The sequence below is a fragment of the Hippopotamus amphibius genome, chromosome 3 (genome assembly GCF_030028045.1).
Source record: "Hippopotamus amphibius kiboko isolate mHipAmp2 chromosome 3, mHipAmp2.hap2, whole genome shotgun sequence".
NCBI classification, from domain to species: Eukaryota; Metazoa; Chordata; class Mammalia; order Artiodactyla; family Hippopotamidae; genus Hippopotamus; species Hippopotamus amphibius.
Genome location: NC_080188.1, coordinates 149,764,056 through 149,786,962, shown reverse-complemented (window position 1 = coordinate 149,786,962; position 22,907 = coordinate 149,764,056). Strand labels below are relative to the sequence as shown.

Genomic DNA, 22,907 nt, shown 5'->3' with positions numbered 1-22,907 from the left:
TCAAGGGTTGCCAACCCCTGGGCCACAGACACCTGCGACCTTTAAGGAACTGGGCCGCAAAGCAGGAGGTGAGCAGCGGGTGAGTGAGTGAAGCTCCACCTGTCGCTCCCACGGCTTGCACTACTTGCAGCACTACCACCTGAACCATCCCCCCCACCCCACGTCGTCCATGGAAAAATTGTCTTCCAGGAAACTGGTCCCTGGTGCCAAAAAGGCTGGGGACCGCTGAATTAGACTGCTGAATTACATACAAATATTGGTAAAAATGAAAAAGCATGTCAAAAATTGTTCTTTCTCATTCATTCATTCAAAAGATAATTATTGTCTATTACATACCAGGCACTGTTCTAAGTACAAGAAATACAGAAATGATCAAGACAAGTAAGATCATTCTAGAAAGAAAAGAGAGAAAATAAACTAGCTAGAGGTAAATTCTATAAGAAAATCAAACATGGTAGTAAGAGGGGAATGCTGGGGCTTTTTTAGATAGGGTGGTTACAGAAAGCCTCTGAAAGTAAATTATGAGAAGGAGGTAGGCATGCAAAAAGAAAACAAAACCAAACCAAAAAATCATAGAGGGAAGAGCTCATTAGACTACGGCAGAGTAAGTGGAAAGTCCCTTAAAAGCAGGAAAATAAGTAAGATTTCATACAATAATAGAGAAAGGAAAATGGGGGCAAACGTATTAAATACTAAGCTTTTGACTGAAAAAAGGTGAGGGCTCCCTTATGAAGCTTTGGAATTAATATAGCAGGATAGGGTTTCCTATACCTAAGAAGGACATGGGGGTGCTAAGAAGGGGAGAGGAGCATCAATCAGTGACCAAAAGTAAATTCTCCTGATAGAAAATTTTTAAAAAAATTGTTCAGTGAAAGACAGCAAGAAAGATTAGTATAAGAGGAAGAAAAATCAAGCTGTCAGAGTCTACCTATTAAGAACCACTATTTGCTTTGGCCCATTAACTCAGATTATTTCTGGACTGACAAGAAGTAGAAAAAAATGTTAAGTCAAAATCCAAATGCAGCCTGTTATCAAGGTCCTCTCTTACTACTCAAGGTTCTTATCTGATCTCTTATTCTTTAGTTTCCACACATCTGACTGGGTGCTTGAGTGGACCATGGACATGCCTCCTTCCTTTGTGTTCTAACTGGCACTCGCTACCTAGATTTTGACTCTGGTTTATCACAGTTTCCTGGCTCTGACTTGGACCTAATCTAAAATCTTGCTGTGAACTTCGGAGTTTGGAATAGCTCTATTCCAAACTGCTTACACCTGGATCTAGGTTCTCAGCACTGACTTTCTTCAGGCTGACTCACTGCTATAGATGTTCTTCATTCTGTTTCCAGTCTTGTTATAGTTCTCCTGGTTCTGGATTCTTCCCTACCATCTGTTGCCTACAGAATCAGCACTGACAGATACAAGGCTCCATGAGGGGAGAGAATATGCTAATAAGAGGTATTTGGGGAATCAAAACTCAGGAAAGGAGAAGTACCTGGAAGAAGTGGTCTACGGTATGAAATTATGGAGAAGAGAAATACTTCTTTCAAAGGAACCTCAAGCCCTCTACAATGACCAAATTTTTCCTTTTCATTTAATATTTAGCTTTCTGTTTTCATTACAAGTCTTTCTCATTTAGCTTGAAAGGCTATGAAGTAGCCCTGACAACATCCTCCTCTTCCCTCAGCAGTGTTTTGGATAAAGGAGTGGGGAAGATAAACTGGTACTATGGGTTCTCTAGGTATCATAGGAAAGTCAAAGGAGGGAGGTCTAGGGGAGATTATCATTGCAATGGAAGATAATTACCTTTAATCCAGGCAGTTAACAGCACTTTCTTATTATAGCGCATCTCCATGTAAGCTTAGATGTAAAACTTAAGAGTTCTTTATAAATAAGACATTTGTGTTAATATCGTAAAAGATAAATTTGGGGACAAAGCATAAAATAAGTTTTATCTACTGACAAACACACAACACAAAAGTACAAACCAAAATGCTGCAATCCCATAACTTGGGGGTTGGGGAGCGGATATCTCAGTACATTTTAACTATTTAACAATACAACCAGCACAGAAAAAGATAATGGGATTTCAGCTTGATCATCCCTTTAAAGAGATCCTATTTTAACAGTATGCAACTTCTCCTGAGTTAAGATTCAAATATATGTTCTGCTTATCTTCTCTAGCCCCAGAAATACAATGTATTTTGGGGAAAAACTGAAAAGGCATTCTAGTACTTATCATGTTTAACATTAGTGTATCATGTGACACTGCTGCTTACTCACTTTTATTATTCTGTTTTTGATTCCAAGATGCTATTTTCTTTTGGTTTTCTCTTACTTCACTCTTATTCTTTTGTCTACTCATACTGGTGTTGCTAAGAATTTCATACTTTGCCTCTTCTCACTCTATACATTCTTTCCAGATAACCTCATCTATTATGTTGCATTCACAGCTACTCTCTTATAATTCCACAATTGTTATTTTAGCCCAGACCTCTTACCTAAGTTGGATACGGACATTTATATCCAACAGACTACTGGACATGTCAGCAGCTTTTTAATTGCCTTCTCTGCCTCCAGCCTTTCCAATTTTCAATCCATTCTTCACACTTACGACCGTGATTTGCACATCACTGCCAGACTTAGAAGTTTTCAATGATTCACCACTGCCTTCAACCTTAAAAAATCTGAAGTCCTTAGTATGATATGGAGGGGCCTTCAATATCTAATCCAATTTCATCTCTCTAAAAGTTACTGTGGTCCTCAGCACAAGTCCTCCACCCTTCTGTGCTTTTGAAAAGGTTGCTCCATATTTTTGGAACACGCTCCTTGACCACGCCTGTTGTAGGATTAATTCCATATGCTTCAAAATGAGCTTAATTGGCAATTAAATTCAATATTTATTGAGGACACTCTATACGCCAGGCACTAGGTTTCTGCGGTCATGGAATTTATATTCTTGTGCATGTACGCACGTGTGTGCTGTGTGTGTGTGTGTGTGTCTGTGTGTGTGTGTGTGTGTGTGTGAGAGAGAGAGAGAGATGGGGGCGTAGGAAGGCAAATAAATAAACAGGAAACTATCAAATGGTTATAAAGCTTATGATTAAAATGAAACAAGCTGATTTGACAGTGACTAGGGAGGTTTCCTTAGACTGGAAAGCTGAAGACTTCTCTGAGGAAAAGATATTTAACCTGAGATCTCCTCATGGAAGCTACTGGTACCCTTACTCAAACAGTTTGTTTATCAAAGCATTCATTGTGCTATTTTTAATTCATATGTTTTTATTTGTGCATTTCCATCCCTCCACATACTCAGCTATTAAGGGGAAGAACTCTGTCTTTTCAATTTCAATCTCTCTCTCCTAATACAAAGCCTGGCACATGGTTGATGTTCCTAAAGGTTGATAAAAGTGTAAATTAATGAAATAAATCAGCTCTCAAATGAGGGAGTAAAAAGGGAAAGAGACTACATTTAAGTTTTCAGGACCAAACAACAATTAAATTCAGAGGGACAACAGCTGATGGTCCCAACTTCCGTCCCACACACCCTAACTTCAAAGAGGAGACAATGGATCACAGAGCTTATCTGAGCAATTTGATATGATGCCTGAATCTGCTCCCATCTTCCCAAAGTCCTTCTTATGCCTTGATTCTGACTATTTTTGGTCTTTGTTTTCTTCATGCCCACAGATTACTTCATTTTCTTCAGACATTTGTTTCCCCAGAGCCTGACTTTAGTTGGCCTGAATCTGACCTCTAGTTTTAACCACAGCTAGTAGAATCTCAGCTTTTTCCCTAGAGTGATGGTCTTAGCTTTGTTTCCTGGTTTATACAAACTAAGAATGACTGTGAATGATCTACTTAGTCACATTCTGACATTATTCCCTTAAATGAACCCTGCTTTAAAATCCTGGCTTTCTTTATCCATAGTGTGACCATATAATTTGTCATTGAAACTGGGACTCTTTTTGAAAATGCAAAAAAAGATGCTTATGATAATTATAGACAGCAGGTATACACCAGGTTTTGTGGTACTTCTCTCTATCCAGCAGTCTGCTTTTAAAGAGTCTTATCTGCAACAATGACTTCTTTCTTGGCTTTCTGCTGTTCTGGCCAGGCTATTCCCTTGAACTATAACTTCCACTTGAGTTTCAGATGTGATCCTTTCAATGCTGAGGAACTTTTCAGATTTATCAATACCTAGGGTAGAGATTCTTATGTGGAAACTCCTAGTAAGGGTAATAACATTGCTAACATTTACAGACCTTCTACTATAAGAGAGGCATTGTAATAAGCCTTTTATATATTTTATTGAATTCTTTTCATAACCTAGTGAAATTTCCTCCAAGTTGTTGAAAAAATAAACACAGGCATAAAAAGATTTAATTTACTCAAGTTTACTCAATGTACTTATATCTAGTACATGTAGGGTTTATACTTAATCTCAAATCTGCCTGCAAGTGTTTATGTTCTTAAATAGTACAATATAACCCCTCACTGCAAGATCTTTTAATAGAAAAAACATCATGAATGAAATATCCATAAACCAAACAAAGCTATAATAGGATAAAGTTAACCTGAATGTTAAAACTTCTTAGCATTCTTTTTTTCAAAACCTATCCTTTTATTTTCTATTTGACAGTATTTTAAATAGCAATATATCTGTTCTCAATAACCAAAGGAAAAATTATAAACTTTAAAATAATCTGAAAGAAATGTCATTATTGATTTCCAATGATGAAAATAATTCAAAATCACCAGGAGTCATTTTCTATTGCTATCACTGTGTTCTTAGATTTCCTTTAATATAATCAGAAAAATCACTTTATCTGTTTCTTAATTGCTTCATTTCTCTTATTAACAACTATCATAACATCTATTTCCTAAACGAATGGGCCTCCAAAAGTTTGGAGTTCTATACCCCAACAGTAAAAAATTTTGAGCATGTGCTCCTCAATAAATGGATGTTAGAAATTATATACATATACCAACGTAGTAATAGATTGCATACACTATAGAACACACTGCTATTAAACAGAAATAAAAACTGTGAAATAAAAGTAAACATAAGTCCTAATAATTTTCTTGTATCCCAAAGGGTTACCTTGTCTGCTCTCTAAAAGACCACTCTGTAAACTCATCACCTAAACTAGTGCATCTCAAATGTTAACATGCATATGAACCCTGTTTTTTCGTATTAAGTAAGTAAGATTCAGTATGTTTAAGATGGGCCTGAGATTTTGTATTTCTAACAAGCTCCCTAATGATGCTAATGCTGTTCACATGCTGAGTAACAAGAACTTAAGAGATTAATGTTGAGCCAAATTTGCGTTTCTATCTTCCAGGGGATAAAATATACAGCTGATTCTAAAGTCAACCTTCCATTACTGGGAGCAAAACTACTTTTTAAACCATACAACAATCATTATACACATTAACCAATAACATTGAAAAGCAAATCTGAAATGTAAATAATCAACATGACTAGGTATACACATGGTTAAACTCAAGAGTATCATAAACACACTGATTTTGTTTTTTATACACTTCTTTTCTACCACCACAGACAGTGAATAGAAATTAAGAGAAGAAATTAAGGAAAAAGAACAAAATTGAGTAAAACATGTATTTTCATCTGCTTCCAAAATGAAATTACTAGGCAGGAAACCTTTGTTTAACTATTATCAGTTAAATGTTCATGTTTATATTAACAGAGTCAAAGGAATCTGGTTTTGTTTGATTTTTAGTTTTTAAATAAATGCAAAGTGAGAATGGCCAAAGTATAGGATTTTAAAAGTCGATCTTCAATTTATACAACTTTAAAAGGTTCAAACAGCTTATATGTATAGGACTTCACATAAGAAACTTGGGCAAATTCAGAATATAAGCAGAATAAAATCAGAAAGCATTCTGGTCTTACTGTTAGTCTTGCAGCTCCCTAACAAAATCCTACAGTTTCCGTACACTGACTAGACGAAAACATTTTCTACTCTCTAATAATTTCCAACAGTAACAGGCCATGAGAAAACTAATGTCATACCCAAATGTCAATTCTTTACCTTGTCAATCAGCTTCCTTGCTTCTGCCTCCTCGCTGTTGGGGTTCTCTAGCTCGATGGTGTAAGTGCCCTTGTCACTCTGGTCGTCATCATTATCCTTTTCAGAGGCAGCAGAAGTAGCTTGATTTTTTAACATTTTATCCATCTCCTGGCTTGGTCTGTGCCCAAGACTCCCTGAACTTCTTAATAATGCAGTTTGTAGGAAGGGAATTGACACCGACGGCTCCTCTGATTTCTGTTTTAACAATTTCCCATGTGGAACACCATGCCCCCCTCTGTAGTGCGCAGAGCTAGTCTGTAAAGACAAAGAAACCACTTTGGCGTCTGCTGTTGGAGATTTTGATTTTTCAAGTTTTGTATGTGGTGCTGAATAAGTAGTTTCCTGACACAAGATTCCCGCACTTTGAGTAAAAGAATATGACCTCCTTTTTCTGGGACTGTCTTCATCAAAGAACGCAATCATAAAAGCAGTTTGACTTACAACAGTTTGGTCTTGACGCTTTTCAGTGGCCTGGGCCTTCTGTAGCTTTTTCTGTTCTGAATGGTGGCGCCTTAAGTGTTCCTCAAGAGTTGCACGTTTGCTACAGCGTCTGTGAGCCCCAGCATTTTCTGAGTCACTTTGTGTACCATCATCATGTTTATTTCCTGGACACAAAAAAGAAACCGCATAATAGAGAAGGAAAAAATCCCATGTAGAAAGTTAGAAGCATATACAAAAGTGCTGCTTGTTTTGCCCCCTCCCCCTTTTCAATTCAAAGTCATATGTTCTTTTCAGTAACAGGCTCTGCAAACTTCCCTCAACTGCAATGCTTACATTCAAATTTTATCAACCAACAATGAATCCTTTATAAACAACTGAATAGGATTACTTTTCCTTCCCCAAATTTTAACTTTATAATGGTTCATTAATGCCTTAACAGATAAGCAATGCTATGTTATCTGTGATAGTCTGTATTTATAACATTAAACATTAATCCTGCCTTTAAACCTTATACCTTATGTAAGCAATCAAAAATTTATCTTTAGCGTTAGAGAGAAAAAGATAGAAAAAAGTGTGATCCCACTGAAATGCTTATCATTACACAGGAAAAGAGAATGCAAATGCCCTAAATAATGTGATGAAACAACTTTCAGTGATGTTCAAAACTTCCAAAACTACAGCATGCCTTTCCTTTTTAACATAAAAACGCAATTTTGTAGTTTCCACCAATTATTGTACAATTCTTTACAAACCTCTTTCTAGCTATGAGAAGTTTTGCAATTTTGCATGTGTGCTCATTTAAACTCTCGTGGCATCAACGAGTTAAATAAAGCATGCTAAAAGGCCTAGCATGGAAAAGCCTAGAAATGCTATATAAATCTACCAGACAAATGGCATGGTGCTAAATATAACTAGATAAAAATATATCTTCTCCATTAAGCATAGAGAGTAGAGTCAAGTTAGAATACTGTCACTGAATTCTGAAAACATCAAATATCCTACCAGAGGTTTTTGTTGCCCTTCATAGCTCTATTAGGGATTAAATGTGAAACTTTATGAAAATTACTTGATTTTTCACTGATTTAGAATTCTTACTATTGAAATAATAAATACACTAGAAGAAATAATCAAATGACAATTATATTATTATAGCATGAATTTAATGGAAAGTCAAGAGTTGTTCTATGCATGTTTCAGACTGAATCACAAATGAGGGCTTAAATGATAGCTCTTTAGAAGAAAGCTATAAATGAATCCTAATCAACCAGGTGTATTCCAATACTTACAGGACTAAATCTAAAAATCTTTCCAATTAGCAACTACTGAAAATTCAAACTAAAAAGAAAAAAAAAGTGTTTAATTTTATTAATGGAATTCCTATCTTGGTAATTAAGCTAGGAATCAGGGATAGGCAGATGGGATACAGAACCAAAAACTACTAGTTCAAATACAAAACATTAAAAACATGACACTGTACAACCTATTCCATGTTGCAATGGATACACTGAAAAGGAATCCAGTTTGTAAGAGCTGTAAATAACTAAACTCCCATATTTCATGCATAATAAGGCCAGATAACCCATATCACACACACACACACACACAATATGAAAACACCATCTTTACAGGATTCAGTTCTTGTAAAAACATAAAAATTTGGCACTTATCTGGTGTCAGGTCCTTTCAGTATCTTTTCTTTAAGTTATAGGTTAAAAATTTTCTTTATAGATTAGCCATTTTCTTTCTTGAAAAACTTCTTTTTTGCATTTCTCAGAGTTATACAAGATAACACATTTCTGTTCTTAAAAAAAATCACTAGGAACTGTTCTTAAACTTTTTTGTTTTGCTTATCATTAATCAGGCAATAATATGTCAAAGTTCTTTTAATATTTTTTAGGATAGATTAGCTGTACCTAGTCAGTAGCTGTAGCCAAAAGAAGCTGCAACTCTCCTAAAGGGTAAAAGTGTATGGGCTTTGTGAACATTATTTTCTTCACTGTCCCAAAGCACGTGCACTTCACTCTTGCAGGAGCAAAGTTGTTTTGTTTATTTTTGCCTACTTTCAAGTTTTTGACTGATCTAATAAGCAGTTGCTGAAAGTCTAATTATTGTAAAATCGTTACAATTTGCTATACTGACATTTATCTAGAGAATAGATATATACTTTTGATATCTTAAATTGTGGAAAATCTTTATCTAGAAATGGCAGCTCTGACTTTGGCACCAGAACAGTTTGAAATATTCTACCCACAATGTGACTGTATTACCAAAGTAGAACTGTCAGCCCATTATCCAATAGCTTAAAACTTTCAAAATCTACCTACTGCCATTTTATAAGAAGCACACAACAGAGAAGAATAGAATTGAATATATCTTTTCCTTAAGTCAAGAAAATGATGAGAACTGCCTTCTAGGGAATTTCACTGGTGAGCTGAATGAATCTTTCATTTCCATAGGAAAAAGAAACATATTTAATGGCATACACATAAACTTACAAAACCAATCTGGTTTTGGCGAGAAAATGAAGGCAGACTGCTTTGAATGAGTAAGTTGGATGTGGGCAGTATGGCTGGCTTTTGAGCTTTAAAATCAAATATAAACCTTCAAAAGAGCATTATACCATATAATTATTTATCTGATAGTAGTTTGGTGACTGTGAAGACTGAACTTTACCATAAAATAGGAAGGTCCGAAATGATCAATTCACTTTACCTTTCAACCTTTTCAAGTAAACTGGAACATCACTTTTAATACTTTTGGAATCCTCTTCTGTTCTTTCCCATACCATCTGAGGAGGGTTGTTCTGTGCTAGCCAGTCAGCTACTTTGTTTTCTGGTGCCATCATTCCAGTTTGAATCCCCGGCAGGTCTTGGGTTCCAGGAGAAGACTTCTTTGACTTGTGGCGCTGATCAGAAGTAAATTTTGTCACATGATCTCTAATAGTTACTTTCCCTGGGGTACTGTCATCAAATTCAATGGTAAATGAAGCATGCCCTGCACCTGTTGTATGAGAACTTGGTGTGTCTTTTGTTGGGATTTCATGAATAGTGCTCTCTGTTATTTGTGATGGTTGCTGAAATTCTTTTGTAGGGATCTCAAAATAACTTGGTTCCCTACAGAAAGGAAAAAGTACTTCTTCATTTGCAGCTGCAGACTGCTCCTCAACTTGCTTGGCATCTATGCTGCACCCTAATAAGAAAAATAAGAGAAAATTCAAAATATTTGGGAACTTCTGTGGCACTTGAAGGAGTATAGTAATGGCCACTTGTATTATTCCATGGGAATCAGAAGGCAGATCATAGTGTGGATGAAAAAGAACAGCAAATGTCACAGAGGAGAAATAGTCTTGATTTTAAACATGGCATTCAGTTACCAATAAGAGATTTAAGGTAAGCAGCAGCAGTGACAAAGGACAGCAAAGCAGTTAAGAGATGGACCCTGCATGGCTAGGTCCATATCTTTTCCAACTTGGATCCAGAAATTATCAAAATACGAAAGAACCGAAATCAAACGTAGGTAGAGATGCATGTTCAATGTACACATCTAGAGAGACAGAAAAAATATGAATTTCCTTATCAAGTAAGGAGGATGAAATATCTGAAATATCTATGAAAACAAGTAAATTTCCAAAGGAGAACAGGTGCTCAAATGAGGAAAGAAACGTGACGTCAATACGTAAGCCATGTTCTGGACATGATGATTCCTCTTGCCATTCTTCACCATCACATTCATATACGTTATGTTTAGAATGACAAAAATAATATTACTAATGTACAGAAGATAGATACGTTTTAAAAAGAATAAAAGATGAGTAAAGGTAAAATATGTGGTTTGCTTGTGGCATTTCAATCCAAGCCACAGTGTGAAACAAGTAAGTTACAAACAGAAAATTCAGTTGCCAGTCAATTAATTCCAAAAGGAAATTCATGTATGTTTCTAGACAGCACAGCAGAATACATCCAGGTGTCAAAAATCCTTGGAGGAAAGCTGAATTATAAATTTCAGATCAAAAACAAGGGTTGGCATAAGCAAGCAACTCTGGAACACTATTCCTATGTTTCCTCAGAGACAAATATAAATGTATAAAAATAAATGCATTTCTATATAAAATATGTGAAGCAACATAAATTAAAATAACTAAAATGTTGTAAATCTGTTATCATATAGTGCAAATGCAAAAAATTCTAAAAATTAAACTGCCCTGTTTTTCAGGAAGCATAAGCACTATTATCAAGACGGTAAAGAGTGAATTCAAACAAAAAATATTTCCCTAAAGCTCAAAAAGCATTCCTTTTAAAAACAGATTGATAGAAAAACCATTTGCAGACAATTTATTAGGAAGGAAAGGCAATATGGTGGGGGGAGAAAAGGTTGTTTCTAATAATTTTCTAATTAAGTGAAGTATTTGGCCTCTTGAAACATCTTTTCAAATATTAAATATTCATGGCATTCTTCAGGTGCTATAATCAGTTTCTTAGCAATACTCTGAATATGAAACAGTTATAAAGCTGTTTGCTTTTATGTTATAGAAGAATGGGAGAGTGACATCTCTGTAGCCAAATGTGTGGCATAGGGTATTAGAAGACATCAAGTTCCACTTCCAAAAAAAAAAAAAAAAGTGAAAAACAATTACACAGATGGTAAATAGAATATATAACAAAAACAATCTTCAACAGAAAAATTATCCTTTTCAAAATCTACTTAGTTTTTCTCACCACTGAAAATGAAAAAATTGTATCAGAAACACTACACTATCAAAAGCAATAATTCTACACACTATCTAGAGGAAGAGGTTATACAGGATTCTTAATAACCTGTCACATTTTAAAAATTTCTTTATTAAAGAGTTCATCTTTTCCTCAATACTAAAATGTCCACTTGAGGGTCTACTCTGAAGGACTATCATTTAAAATTTCCATGAGAGTAAAATGCATTAACTACTCTACATATATTAGTAGAACTCATTAATGTTTTTATTTTTTCATACATTGATTTATTTACTATGTATAATGTACTGTACTTGATCAATTTCATATAGTACAACTGGTTTATAAACCTATCCTATCAATCTATCTATCCTCATTCATTCATTCATTCATTCATTTTGCTTTCCACATCCTTACAGGTAACAGAGTAATGGTGAGGAAAGGGGTAGTAGTTTCCTACTACCACTACCTGAATAGCCAAATAAAATGCTGTGACTGAACTATGAAGCAGTAACTACAAAAAGCTGGCCTAGGGGCATAGCATTTATCATCCACTTGTCACTCATAATTCAAAGGAATATGTTCCCAATTTTCCTCCTTTGTGAAAAAACCATCACAGTTAATACTAACATACTTTTAATATGCTTTCACATTACAACACATTAAAAAAGCAGAGATCAACAACTGCACATAACTACTTTTAAGGTTATTATTTCCTAAATTAGATCTACTTCAGAACTGCCGTTACTACAAGGAGAGACTTATACAAGTTAACACCTAATTTATCCAGAAATCAGTTACCTAACAACGTCAAGTAGCACAATAGAGTAGAAAGGCAGCATTTAATGATCTGATGATTACAGCCAGTCTGGTTTAGTGGAAAGCAGGGATAAGATCTGAAATCAGATAAGTCCTGTCTCTATCAGTCCTTAATTCTCATTTTCTTCATTGTAAAATAAGAAAATAATATCCACCCATAGATTGTTGTGAAGATTCAGTGAGGTATGTAAGTTATCCAGAAAATGTCTGGCACAAAGTAGGCACACAAATAAATGTTTCTCTTACTTTTCCTCCCCCAACTCTTCAACACAGCTAATTAGGGAAACAAGAAACTAAAACCAAAAATCTAACTCTAAAAAACTCAAGACAGATATGACAACATATTTGTGATCTTTACTACCAGGAAAGTCCCTCATTGAGAATCTTGTTTTCACTATTTACTCAGATTACATGTGGTAAATCTGGAGGGGATGTAAAAGCAAGGATTAAGGTCACACATATTGCACTAAGAAGTAAGAGTCAAGTGGTTGAGATAAGACAAAAAACCATCAAGAGCAGACACATGGCTGAAAAACAGAGTAGTTCAGAATCATTCAATATATGGGGCAAAGAATCTTACATACTTCAAGCCTCCCAAGGACACCACTATAATGTATCATAGTTCAATCACTGATGTTCATAATGATGCTTCTGAGTCACGAAGCAAACATTTTAATTATATTCAGCCTTCTTTGCTTAAGAAGGCAATGACATGGGTAATTCATTTAATAGAAATTCAGGAAACAGTTAAACTTTAAAAAAAATTTCAGTTGTAAAAGTAAAATTCAGTCATCTGGAAAATTCATTATGTAGAGGAATTCATTTCTCTGAAGATGAGAAAACCAGATCAAGTGTGGGCCTACTATACTTGGGAACTGTAGGCTCACTGGAAAATTTATTAGGGGTCTTCTTAATTAATACAGAAATATAAAACAGCTTTCCTCTCTCAGTACACTGACAAAACATATTCTGAAATTTATGAATTTAACACGCATTTCTCTTCAAAACCTATTTTGTTTATACTAAAGTAAACTAAATTATATACTAAAATAATTTTATTTATACCAATATTTTATTATTAATCTCAACTGCTCGATATTTAAAAGTATTTAATAAGCGATTATGCTAGAATTAATTATATTTATTTAAATCAGAAGAGCAATATCCCTAAATTCTTATGGTGTTTTATGACTGTGTGGCCTTCCAGAGAATCTTATACATAATACAGAAAAAAATGTTCCCTTCATTCTCCTGTACTAAATTAAACGAAATACTAAGCTATTTTGAGATGACAAAGACTATAATCATGAAGGCACATTCTGCTTAAGATATGCACCCAACCTAGTATACTCAGGTGCTTCAAATTACAAAGACTGGGAAACTCCTTTTACCAAAAAGGAATTACAACTTGAAAGTTTTCAAATTTAGTTTAATTAGATTAAAAATAAGTGTAAAAGAACCAAAATCTGCTTTTCACAGTTGTACACATCTTTCAAAATGTATGGAACACTCAAAGGCCTTTAATTGCAACCTAAAAAATGTTTAAACCAAGTTAGCAGGTAGACGAGCATACCCGAACTAAAATGAGGACAAATGCTCCTTAACAGCACTCAAAATATTCACACAATTTTAGGAGAACTTGATTGCTTTAATATTTGCCTCTAGGGTTTGGGGGGCTTTAAGGTAAATTAGTAGAAGATTCTGGATATGCATGGACCCACAGAAAGGGACATAAAAAGTTGGTAGCAGATACTCTATTATCCTTTCTGGAATGTTCACCTTTCAAAATAAGTACTAAGATTTTACATTCTAAAAATTGGTAACCAAGAAGCAAATCATGTTTTGGTTTCACTAAAAAAAGCATGCTTAGAGCACAAATAAACAATCATTTATATTTCATAATTTGAAACACTAAAAAAACCTGAATTTCAAAATGACCAAATGAAATAGCATTTAATATACATTTTCAAGTTTGTTCTACAATATCTGCTGGCCTCATAAATTATTTCAAATCAGTAAACTGTTTCCCTCATTCTACATTTTAAAAACTACAAATGATAAATCTGAAATAATAACATCCTCATACTAATATAAGAAAGCAAATGAGACTCTCATTATGGCTTTTAATCAGCTGAATCTGACAGAGTGCTTTAAGCTACTTAACAAAAGATATAAATCACTTAATTCCTTCTAACTCAAAAATAATCCCAAGATTATGAGACAGCTTTTGTCATCTGGCAGAAAAGACACTCAACGAGACAAGCCACAGAAGCTACTAAGCATTTAAGAATTTAGTTTCATTCACACAGATGAAATTACTACTGGATGCTCCACAGTTTGAAATTCATTTTATTATGCCGAGGTGTGCGGGATCAATTTTTTTTATGTCAATTTGTTTTTGGAGTGTTTGTTTTAATCTTTGTACTCTACAAAGTATATTCTTTTGGAGTGATTGTGTGTTGTGTGTGTGTGTGTGTGTGTGTGTGTGTGTGTGTGTGTGTGTGTGTAATGACTGTTGAAATGTTAATTGTCTGTGGTTAAGAGCGAGGACTCTAGAGTCAGGCTGACTGAGTTCAAATCCCAGCTCCACTATGTGCTAGCTGGGTGACCTTGTGAATAAATTCACACCACTATGCACCGTTTTCTTATCTACAAAATCGGGATGTTAGTAACTACTTTTAGGTATCACTGTGAAAATTAGATAATTAAACATATGCAGGGCACTTAGAAGAGTGTCTGCATAAATAAGCACCACTATTAACTGTAGTGTTAGCTACTGTTAATAAATCATGGTTCTGTCTCCAGTACAAAAATTACATTTACACTTCTTTGTATTCTAGAAGATACGTATTTCAGATTTCAAAAGTTGTTTTGTGTGTGACGGCAGAAAGATTTTTTTAATGGCTAAACTCAGTACTACAATTATTTTCAGAATTTGGCAACAGTTAAATTCTGCTGTGTTTTAAGTTAACCACCTAAGAATTAGTACATTTTTTTCTCACTCTCCTCCTCTCTCTCTCTCCCTTACTTGCTCCCTCTCTCCCTCTCTCTCTTTCTCCTAGGTGGCTCTAGTACACAATGATCATGTAATATGTGATCCTTGCAGTAAGGAACTTACAGTTTGAATGAGAAGGCATACACACAAAATAGTGAATGAAAGCTACATGTTAGCAATACATATACACAGACATATCCTTCAGAATTTTATATTATCTGATATATGTATATACATGTCTGTGGGAGAAGAGCAGGCAGGAATTAGTCTAATTTACACGGAAATGCATTGGGAGAGAACACTAAAGCACCGGTAGTGAGATACGAGGCTAAGGAAAGTGTGACAAAATTAGAGACAATTTTGACATAAAATCTATTTGGCAAGCAAAAGGAAGCTACTGTAGTTTCTTAAAGAAAGGGAATAAAGGACAGCTTAGATTTATGACACAAAATGAACTGCAGAAGGGCTGAAACTGGAAACAGTTCAATTATGATTCAATGGGAAAAAAGGGCAACAGAAGAAGGCAATATAATAGATGAGGTGAAAGGAAGGGAAGACACAGATTTCAAATAAAGAAGACATTCTTGACTGCCTTCCAAAATCCATTTCCTGTTCCTCCCTCCTAAAAGAACTTCAACATTCCCAGGTATCTCTAACTCCTCCCTGATACCGCTCATGTGCCTTAGGGGAAAACTAACCCCACATTCAGCTTCAGGATGGATAAGATTGGCTTAAGGATAATCTCATAACCCTTGCCAGGGATTGGTTCAGAAACAAGCAGGTGACCTACTCCTGAACCCATGAGAGACCAATGAGATGACAGATGTGTTGAGAACTTTGGGGAAAGTTTCCAGGGGTCTTCTAGAAACAACCTTTGCTACCACTAGATGTCATCAAAGTAGCATGCACTTCAACTGCTACTGGCAAGCAGCCTATGAGTATGAGGGGAAACTCCCTCAGTATGCAGCCACTGTGAACAGAAGGGCTAAGAGTCAGAGAGAAAACAGCTAGCTGATGACACCACTGAGATGCTGCATTAACCAATCCTGAAGAGGTTTAGTTATTTAAGCCAGTAGAATTCCTTCCTGATAAGTCTCAGGTGGCATTTCTGTTATTTGCATTTCAGGGTATGCTAAATAATACTAAGTTTCTGAGCTTGAACATGAAGAAAAAATCGTGTTGGCCACAGAAACAAGGAAACTGAGATGGGAAATTATTTGCAAAGTTGATAACTTCAGATTGGGGCACTTTAAGATCAAGTTGATAAGGCCAGCTTTCTTAGACTTGTATCCTGGTAAAATCTGAGCATATTTAAGGACCAGTGCTCTTATTCTCCAGCTAAGAAAAATGTATTATTTATCTTGTAGAATTACGGTCAAAGGTAGAAAGTTGACAGGACTTATGATGTAATCTATCCTTGACTCAGAGTTGGTTTTCCATTTGGCTCCCTGGTGCCTGTATTTAATTCCTCCAGTTCTGATCCTTATCTGCCATTATCATGGAAACTGGCTGCTCCATCCTTCAGTGTTGATGTCCTGTCAAGTCCTTATATGACAGACAACTGATACCTCCTTCTATTTCCTGGAAATCTTGATTTTCTGGCTTTTCACTTAGTTCATTACTAAACTTCTCCAGCAACAAAAGAATATGCTCCTTGACTATTAATCTGAGAATGTGATCCGGAATTATTTCTTCATTCTGGCTGCTGAACAGCTAATCTTGTTGCTACCATACCCCAACAAAGTGGGCACACTGAGATTTTAAAGAAGTTTTAAACTTCATACAACATTTTGAACATAATAAAAATTTTCATTTAAAAATATGATTATGTTTGTGAATCTAATAAAACACACAAAACTAGTTTGTATTTACCATTTTGGTCTAAATAAAACATTTTATTTTATTTTAATTTTTTTTTATTTATTTTAATTTATTTTTTATATAATTTATATATATATAATATATATATAAAATAAATAAATAATTTAATTTATTTATTTTAATTATTATTTTAAAATACATAAAATGCCCAATCATATTATTAAACTACATATCAAGTTTTAACACCCTCTTAAATAAATTGGAAAAATATTTTAAGTAAAAGTAATTTACAAAGATATTAGAATTAATATTTTATGAGAAAATCATTCATAATAAATTTAATTTAAAATGACAGTGTCATTAAAACATTCATTAACTAGTTTTATCATATTAAAGAATAGGAGATACTTCTTTTAAGGGTGGATAGATTTTTGCTCTGCTAAGTTCTTCCTAAAATACCCATTCAATGTTATAGTCTGAGATTTCTTTACCTGATGTTCCAGTTTCGTGACTTTTCTCTTCAGGTTTGCCATTTGACTTGAAAGCTCTTTGTTCATCCACCTCATCATCCCCCCACCATGATGGCTGCCCATATAATGGAGTACCACGGGGCATAGCAGAAGTATCTGGAAAAAGGTGGGAAAAATCTGTCTAAAGCATATGAAACAGAAAAAAAAAATGCTTTTGCAGAATGCTAGAATTGCCCAGTTGATTTATTAAATGAAAAACAAAGTAGAGCTGACCCCTGAACAAAGTGGGGCCAGGAGCCTCAATCCTCCCTACAGTTGAAAATTTGAGTATAACTTATAGTCAGCCTCCTAAATCCACAGTCCCTCCATATCTGCAATTCGTAGATTCAACTAATGTGGATTGTGTAGTATTGCAGTATTTACTACTGAAAAAAAATCCACATATTAAGTGGACCTGCACAGTTCAAACCAGTGTTGTTCAAGGGTCAACTGTATAATATAGATAGCTGAGAAGTACTCTAAGTTGAATAACTTAGTATTTGTGGATCTCATTCAATATTGAGTGTGATGAAATAAATGAAATTCTGCACTGGCTATTATTATCTAAGTAATGTAAACTGCTATAGCCCAACAGCTTTTTATCAAAGTGTAATTAGTTCTTTGGTATACAGAAGTGGCTCATAAGTTTAAATATAAAAGACAAAACTAAGTTTTAGTATAAGTGACCATTTTCAAATTTTTTTAAACCCTAAGCGCACTGCACAGTAACTAAATTTAAACTAGTTGCTAACTGGACTAGCGGATTTGTATCTGAGCAATTTGGTAATGTCTAGCAGTTTTAAAAATTGCTTTTGTATGAATGGGATTATTTATATAAAATGTTTTCTACAGCTCTTGGAACACGATAAGTATGATAATTATGATGCTGCAGCTATTACTGGACATTTCCTTTTCATTCATTTCAGTTACAATCCAGGAAAAAAAAGCAGACAAATATGAAATAAAAATAGTATAAGGCAAATCATATTTACTTTCTTAAATATTTAAACATATTAAACACACCTACATACAACTGCCATATGAGTATATGTTTTATAATGCTTTCTAATGAAGCACTGCATTAAAACTCACTCAGAAATTGTCATTCTTATCATTAATCATTTTTATAAGGACATGGCCAAGTTTCTGAGAGTAAAGCATGCAATTCCTTCATAATCAAATATAAAGATGACATTTTCAAAGATGTTTTCAAACTTACCTATGGCTTTTTCCTCAGATTTCAGTGCTTCTGTAGCTTTGTGCTGCACTTCTGTTACAGTATCTGCTACTTTTGAGTCTATGCTTTTGGCACATGCAGATTTTGATAATTCTGATTCTGAAGACTTTTGGGATAACTGAAGCTGAATGGTAAACTTCTCATGCTACAAAACATTTTAAAATGGAAGTGAAATATCCATGAGTGAAATCAACCCTGGTAAATGGTAGATGTAAAAAAGAAATAAGTAAAAACTTTTTACCTTTAGAGCTTCTTCAGGGACCCTCATTTCTCCTCGTACTACAGTGAAAAGATTTGTATGTAAACGGGGCTAAGGAAGAATACAATTTCAAATTTTGATAGTCAAGCTTAAAATGATCAAAGATAATACAGAAATTGTCCTATTTCAACAGGTAATTACAGTAGAATGACTATATTCCCCTTAAGAGTTAAATGTTAAAATATGCTCACAAATATATAAATTTTCATTTTTAAATACTAAATAAAATCTTAAAACCTAGCAAGTAATTCTAAACTTAGTTAATCATGGCCTTCAAGAAGCAAATAACTGGGTGATTAATTGGAGCACAAAGACATTTTCAGTTCTCACTAACAACAATATGACCACAAAGAAGAAAAAGCATCTGGATCAAATTATATTGATAGCTAATCACAAAAATCTAAAAAGAAGTATGTCATCTGTGATTACCCAACAGTAAATCCTGAAGGACTTCAATTACTCCTACTTCACAAGCACTGATAAAATGAAGTTCATCTTGAAAGTGCAAAAGAAATGCTATAATTAGGGTTTTTACAGTGACTACAACCACTCCTTTCCCCACATGAATTGTAATCAGGGTCACATTACATTATCAAACAACTGATTCTATACAGATAGAACCAAGAGCTAGATATAATGAATGCTTTCATTATTATGCCAAAAAGAACAATGCCTCTGTATATTAAAAAGATCTTTCACTAAACAGCAGAGGTCACATTTCTCACCATTACTTAACCCGATAATGAAAGGACTTTTATAACCACATAGTAAATTTTAATCTTCTTTACCAACTCAGAGCACCCATGACTTCAAGGGTAGAAAGCTATAATTATCACTACCACTTGGGAGAAAAACAGACTTCCCATGCATAACAAGCGGTAAACTTGTTAACAAATATTTGACCCATAGTTCTACTCATTAAAATAATAAAAATTCAGAATTTCTTAGAATTGTAAAGCACTTTTGCCTTCCCATTCTACAGATGAGGAACCTGAGGACTAGCAGGACTGGTATTCTACTGAATACCAGTCCAGGGCTTTCCTATCAGTTTACATTGCTTCCTATAACAGTGAAATAATAATTTTCCTTTTTTTGTTATGTACATATACCAATACACACTTGCTGGTATATGTGACAATATATAGTTCATAACTAAGTATATTTAATAAAAAGTAAAAACCTAGTAACTTTGTTTTACCCCCAAGAAACTCTTAACAGCTGAAGAAGATTCACAGCATTCCTACATTTTCAATGGAAAGCACAGCATCTTAAAAATACTGAAAGCCATTTTTAGTTTTTTCAATGGGAAACACGAATGATTTTAGCCTGCTGTGAGTGCTTTCTGATGCTTCAAGTGTCTCCTGGGAGTGCTTTAAGGCTATTCCTCAAGGCTAGTCTGGGATATCCTCTTTAGATTTAGACTTTTTTAAGATCAAGGAAAACTTATAAGAGGGCATAACTCTTAGGTTCACACATGTTACCTTACTAAAAAACTCCTGTGTGGGGGACCAAAGAACTCAAGAATCCTCCTGTATAGATCATGAATTTACCCAAGAACTCTGATATAACTATGAGATTCTGAGACTGCCCTGACCCCAACTTTTACCTGCAAAGCTACTATCTTCCTAGTGGTACAGACCCAGTTGACTGTTTTTAACTTGCTTAATTCAGAAAAATGACAATCTAAGGTACAATTACTTATTATGTCAATAAGTTACAAAATGCACAATACAGTAATATTAACTACAGTTTTATGTCAATTATATCTCAAAAAATTCAGAAAAAAGTTACATACTACTTAAATCTTGCTTACTAAAAATCATTCATCTTTATAGATTATTTCTGCATTTCTTTAAGAAATAACTGAAAAACAGACAAAATACATGAAACAATGGTCTGCAAGACAATCAACACCAGGTAACAAAAGACAGTGATCTTTGAGTGAAGAGGAAGAACAAATCAAGGTGAGTGCAATCACTGCCTCAACTCACTACCTTAGGAAAGCTTCCAAGTCACATTACAAGGAGGGTAATCCTGCCAGAACCTGGCAGACTCTCTGAGCTGTGGAAGAAAGAAGGCTGAGAGTCTGGGGAGAACAAGGTGACCAGAGTTCTTGGGACTGAGTACTGAAGAGAAGAGAGCTGCAGAGATAGAATTCCAGAGACTGTTACAGGGACTTGTTCAAGTATTCAGCTGAGTACTGATCAGCACATTCATTTGAGAAAACTACTACCTATGGCTGAGACAAGAGACCACTTGACAGTATTAGAGGTAGTAGTGCCCAGTGCTCAGGCAGGGCCAAGAATAGTGTCTTATCTCAACAGCCAAGCTGGAAAACCTCCAGGTATCATGAGCCACTGGATAAAGCAGGGGTTGGCCAACTGTTTCTATAAAGGGCTAGACAGTAAACGTTTTAGGTTTTAGGGTCCATATGAACTCTGCTGCAACTACTCAACACTGTGGTAGTACAAAAGCAGTCATAGAAATATGTAAATGATAGATATGGCCATGTGCCAATAAAACTTTATTTACAAATACAGGCTGAGAGCTAGATTTACCAATGGTTTTGCTGACCCATACAGCAGAGTATACAAAAAGGTCTTGCATCTGTAGTGGGGAATTAACTAGCCCCAGACTAACCTTAGAAGCCTAACAAAAGCAAGACTCAACATGATAAAACTGTTTCCAAGTAACCTGTGTCCCAGAACAAAGCTCAAAAATATTTACAGGAATCCAAAAATACGCATACAATACTCAATAAGGTAAAAATTCACGATGTCTGCTGTTCAGTCAAAACTTACGATGAATGCAAAAATCAATCAAAACTGACTCAGAACTGACACAGATGTCAACAAACATGTTAACATAGTTATTATAACTGTATTCCATATTTTTAAAGAAATAAGTAGAGACTTGGAAGATATCAAAAACAAAATCCAAATTGAACTTCTAGAGCTGAAGACTATACTGGATGGGTTAACTGCAGATTAGACACAGGCAAAGAAAAGTTTAGTAAACCTAAAGACAACACAACAGTAACAACAACCCAAACTGAATGAGAGAGAACAGGTAATTATTAAAAAATAACAAACAAAGCCTCAGTAAGCTAGGAGACAATTTCAAGTCCCCTAATATACATTTAATTGAAGTCCTTGGAAAAAAATGGGGAGTATAGAAAAAATTTTTTGAAGAAACAATGGCTGAATTTTTTCCTAAATTTGATTAAAAAAGTATAAACCCACAGATCCAGCCAGCTCAAAAAACCACAAGCACAAGAAAAGGAAGAAACAGGTACACAAAGGCACATCACAATCAAACTGCTCAAAACCAGGGCAAAAGGGAACCAATGCAAGTGAGAATACAGTGGAGCAACAACTTTAAAGTACTGAAAGAAAACAAATGTCATTTAGAATTCTATGCCCAGCAACAATAACTTCCCGTAACTAAGATGAAATGCTTTTCCAGACATATAAAAGCTGAAAGAATTCATCAGCAGCAGAGCCATACTATAAGAAATATTAAAGGCAGTTCTTTACACAGAAAGAAGATGATACTAGGTGAAAATGTAGGTCTACAAAAAAGGATGAAGAGCACAAGAAATGGTAGCTACATTGGTTTAAGATATGAGCAAAATGGCCATAAAAATCTAAGATGTTTTTCTTAGTATTTAAATCTCTTTAAAAGATAACTGATGTTTTACTGATAATGATGTGGGATGGGATTTGTAACACATATAAAAACAAAATATATGACAGTCATAGCACAAAGGTCAGGACAGAAGAAATGAAAGTATACTATTGCAATGTTCTTATACTATATGTGAAGTGGTATAATGTCACTTAAAGATACAGCTTAAAATTGAAGATGTAATTATAAATTTTTTATTTTTTACAATTATAAATCTTAAACCCACTAAAATTTTTAAAAAAGTGTTACAGTCATAAGCTAACAAAGGAAACAAAACGAAATCATAAAAAACTTCAAATAATCCAAAATAAATTAGGAGAAAAAGAAAAAAAAAATGA

General features: G+C 34.5%; 1 protein-coding gene across 12 annotated transcripts in view; it reads right to left on the bottom strand.

The window, feature by feature from the left end:
• CEP170 (centrosomal protein 170) overlaps window positions 1–22,907 on the bottom strand; it is a 138,107-nt gene that overhangs the window by 48,819 nt on the left and 66,381 nt on the right. For all 12 annotated transcript variants that reach the window (XM_057727396.1, XM_057727399.1, XM_057727405.1 and 9 more), the window contains exons 5-10: window positions 18,865–18,923; window positions 18,606–18,768; window positions 17,369–17,503; window positions 9,249–9,725; window positions 6,537–6,700; window positions 6,057–6,350 (exon numbers count right to left, since the gene is read on the bottom strand). In XM_057727396.1, coding sequence (XP_057583379.1) covers window positions 6,057–6,350; window positions 6,537–6,700; window positions 9,249–9,725; window positions 17,369–17,503; window positions 18,606–18,768; window positions 18,865–18,923 — 1,292 coding nt within the window. The remainder of the gene's footprint in view (window positions 1–6,056; window positions 6,351–6,536; window positions 6,701–9,248; window positions 9,726–17,368; window positions 17,504–18,605; window positions 18,769–18,864; window positions 18,924–22,907) is intronic.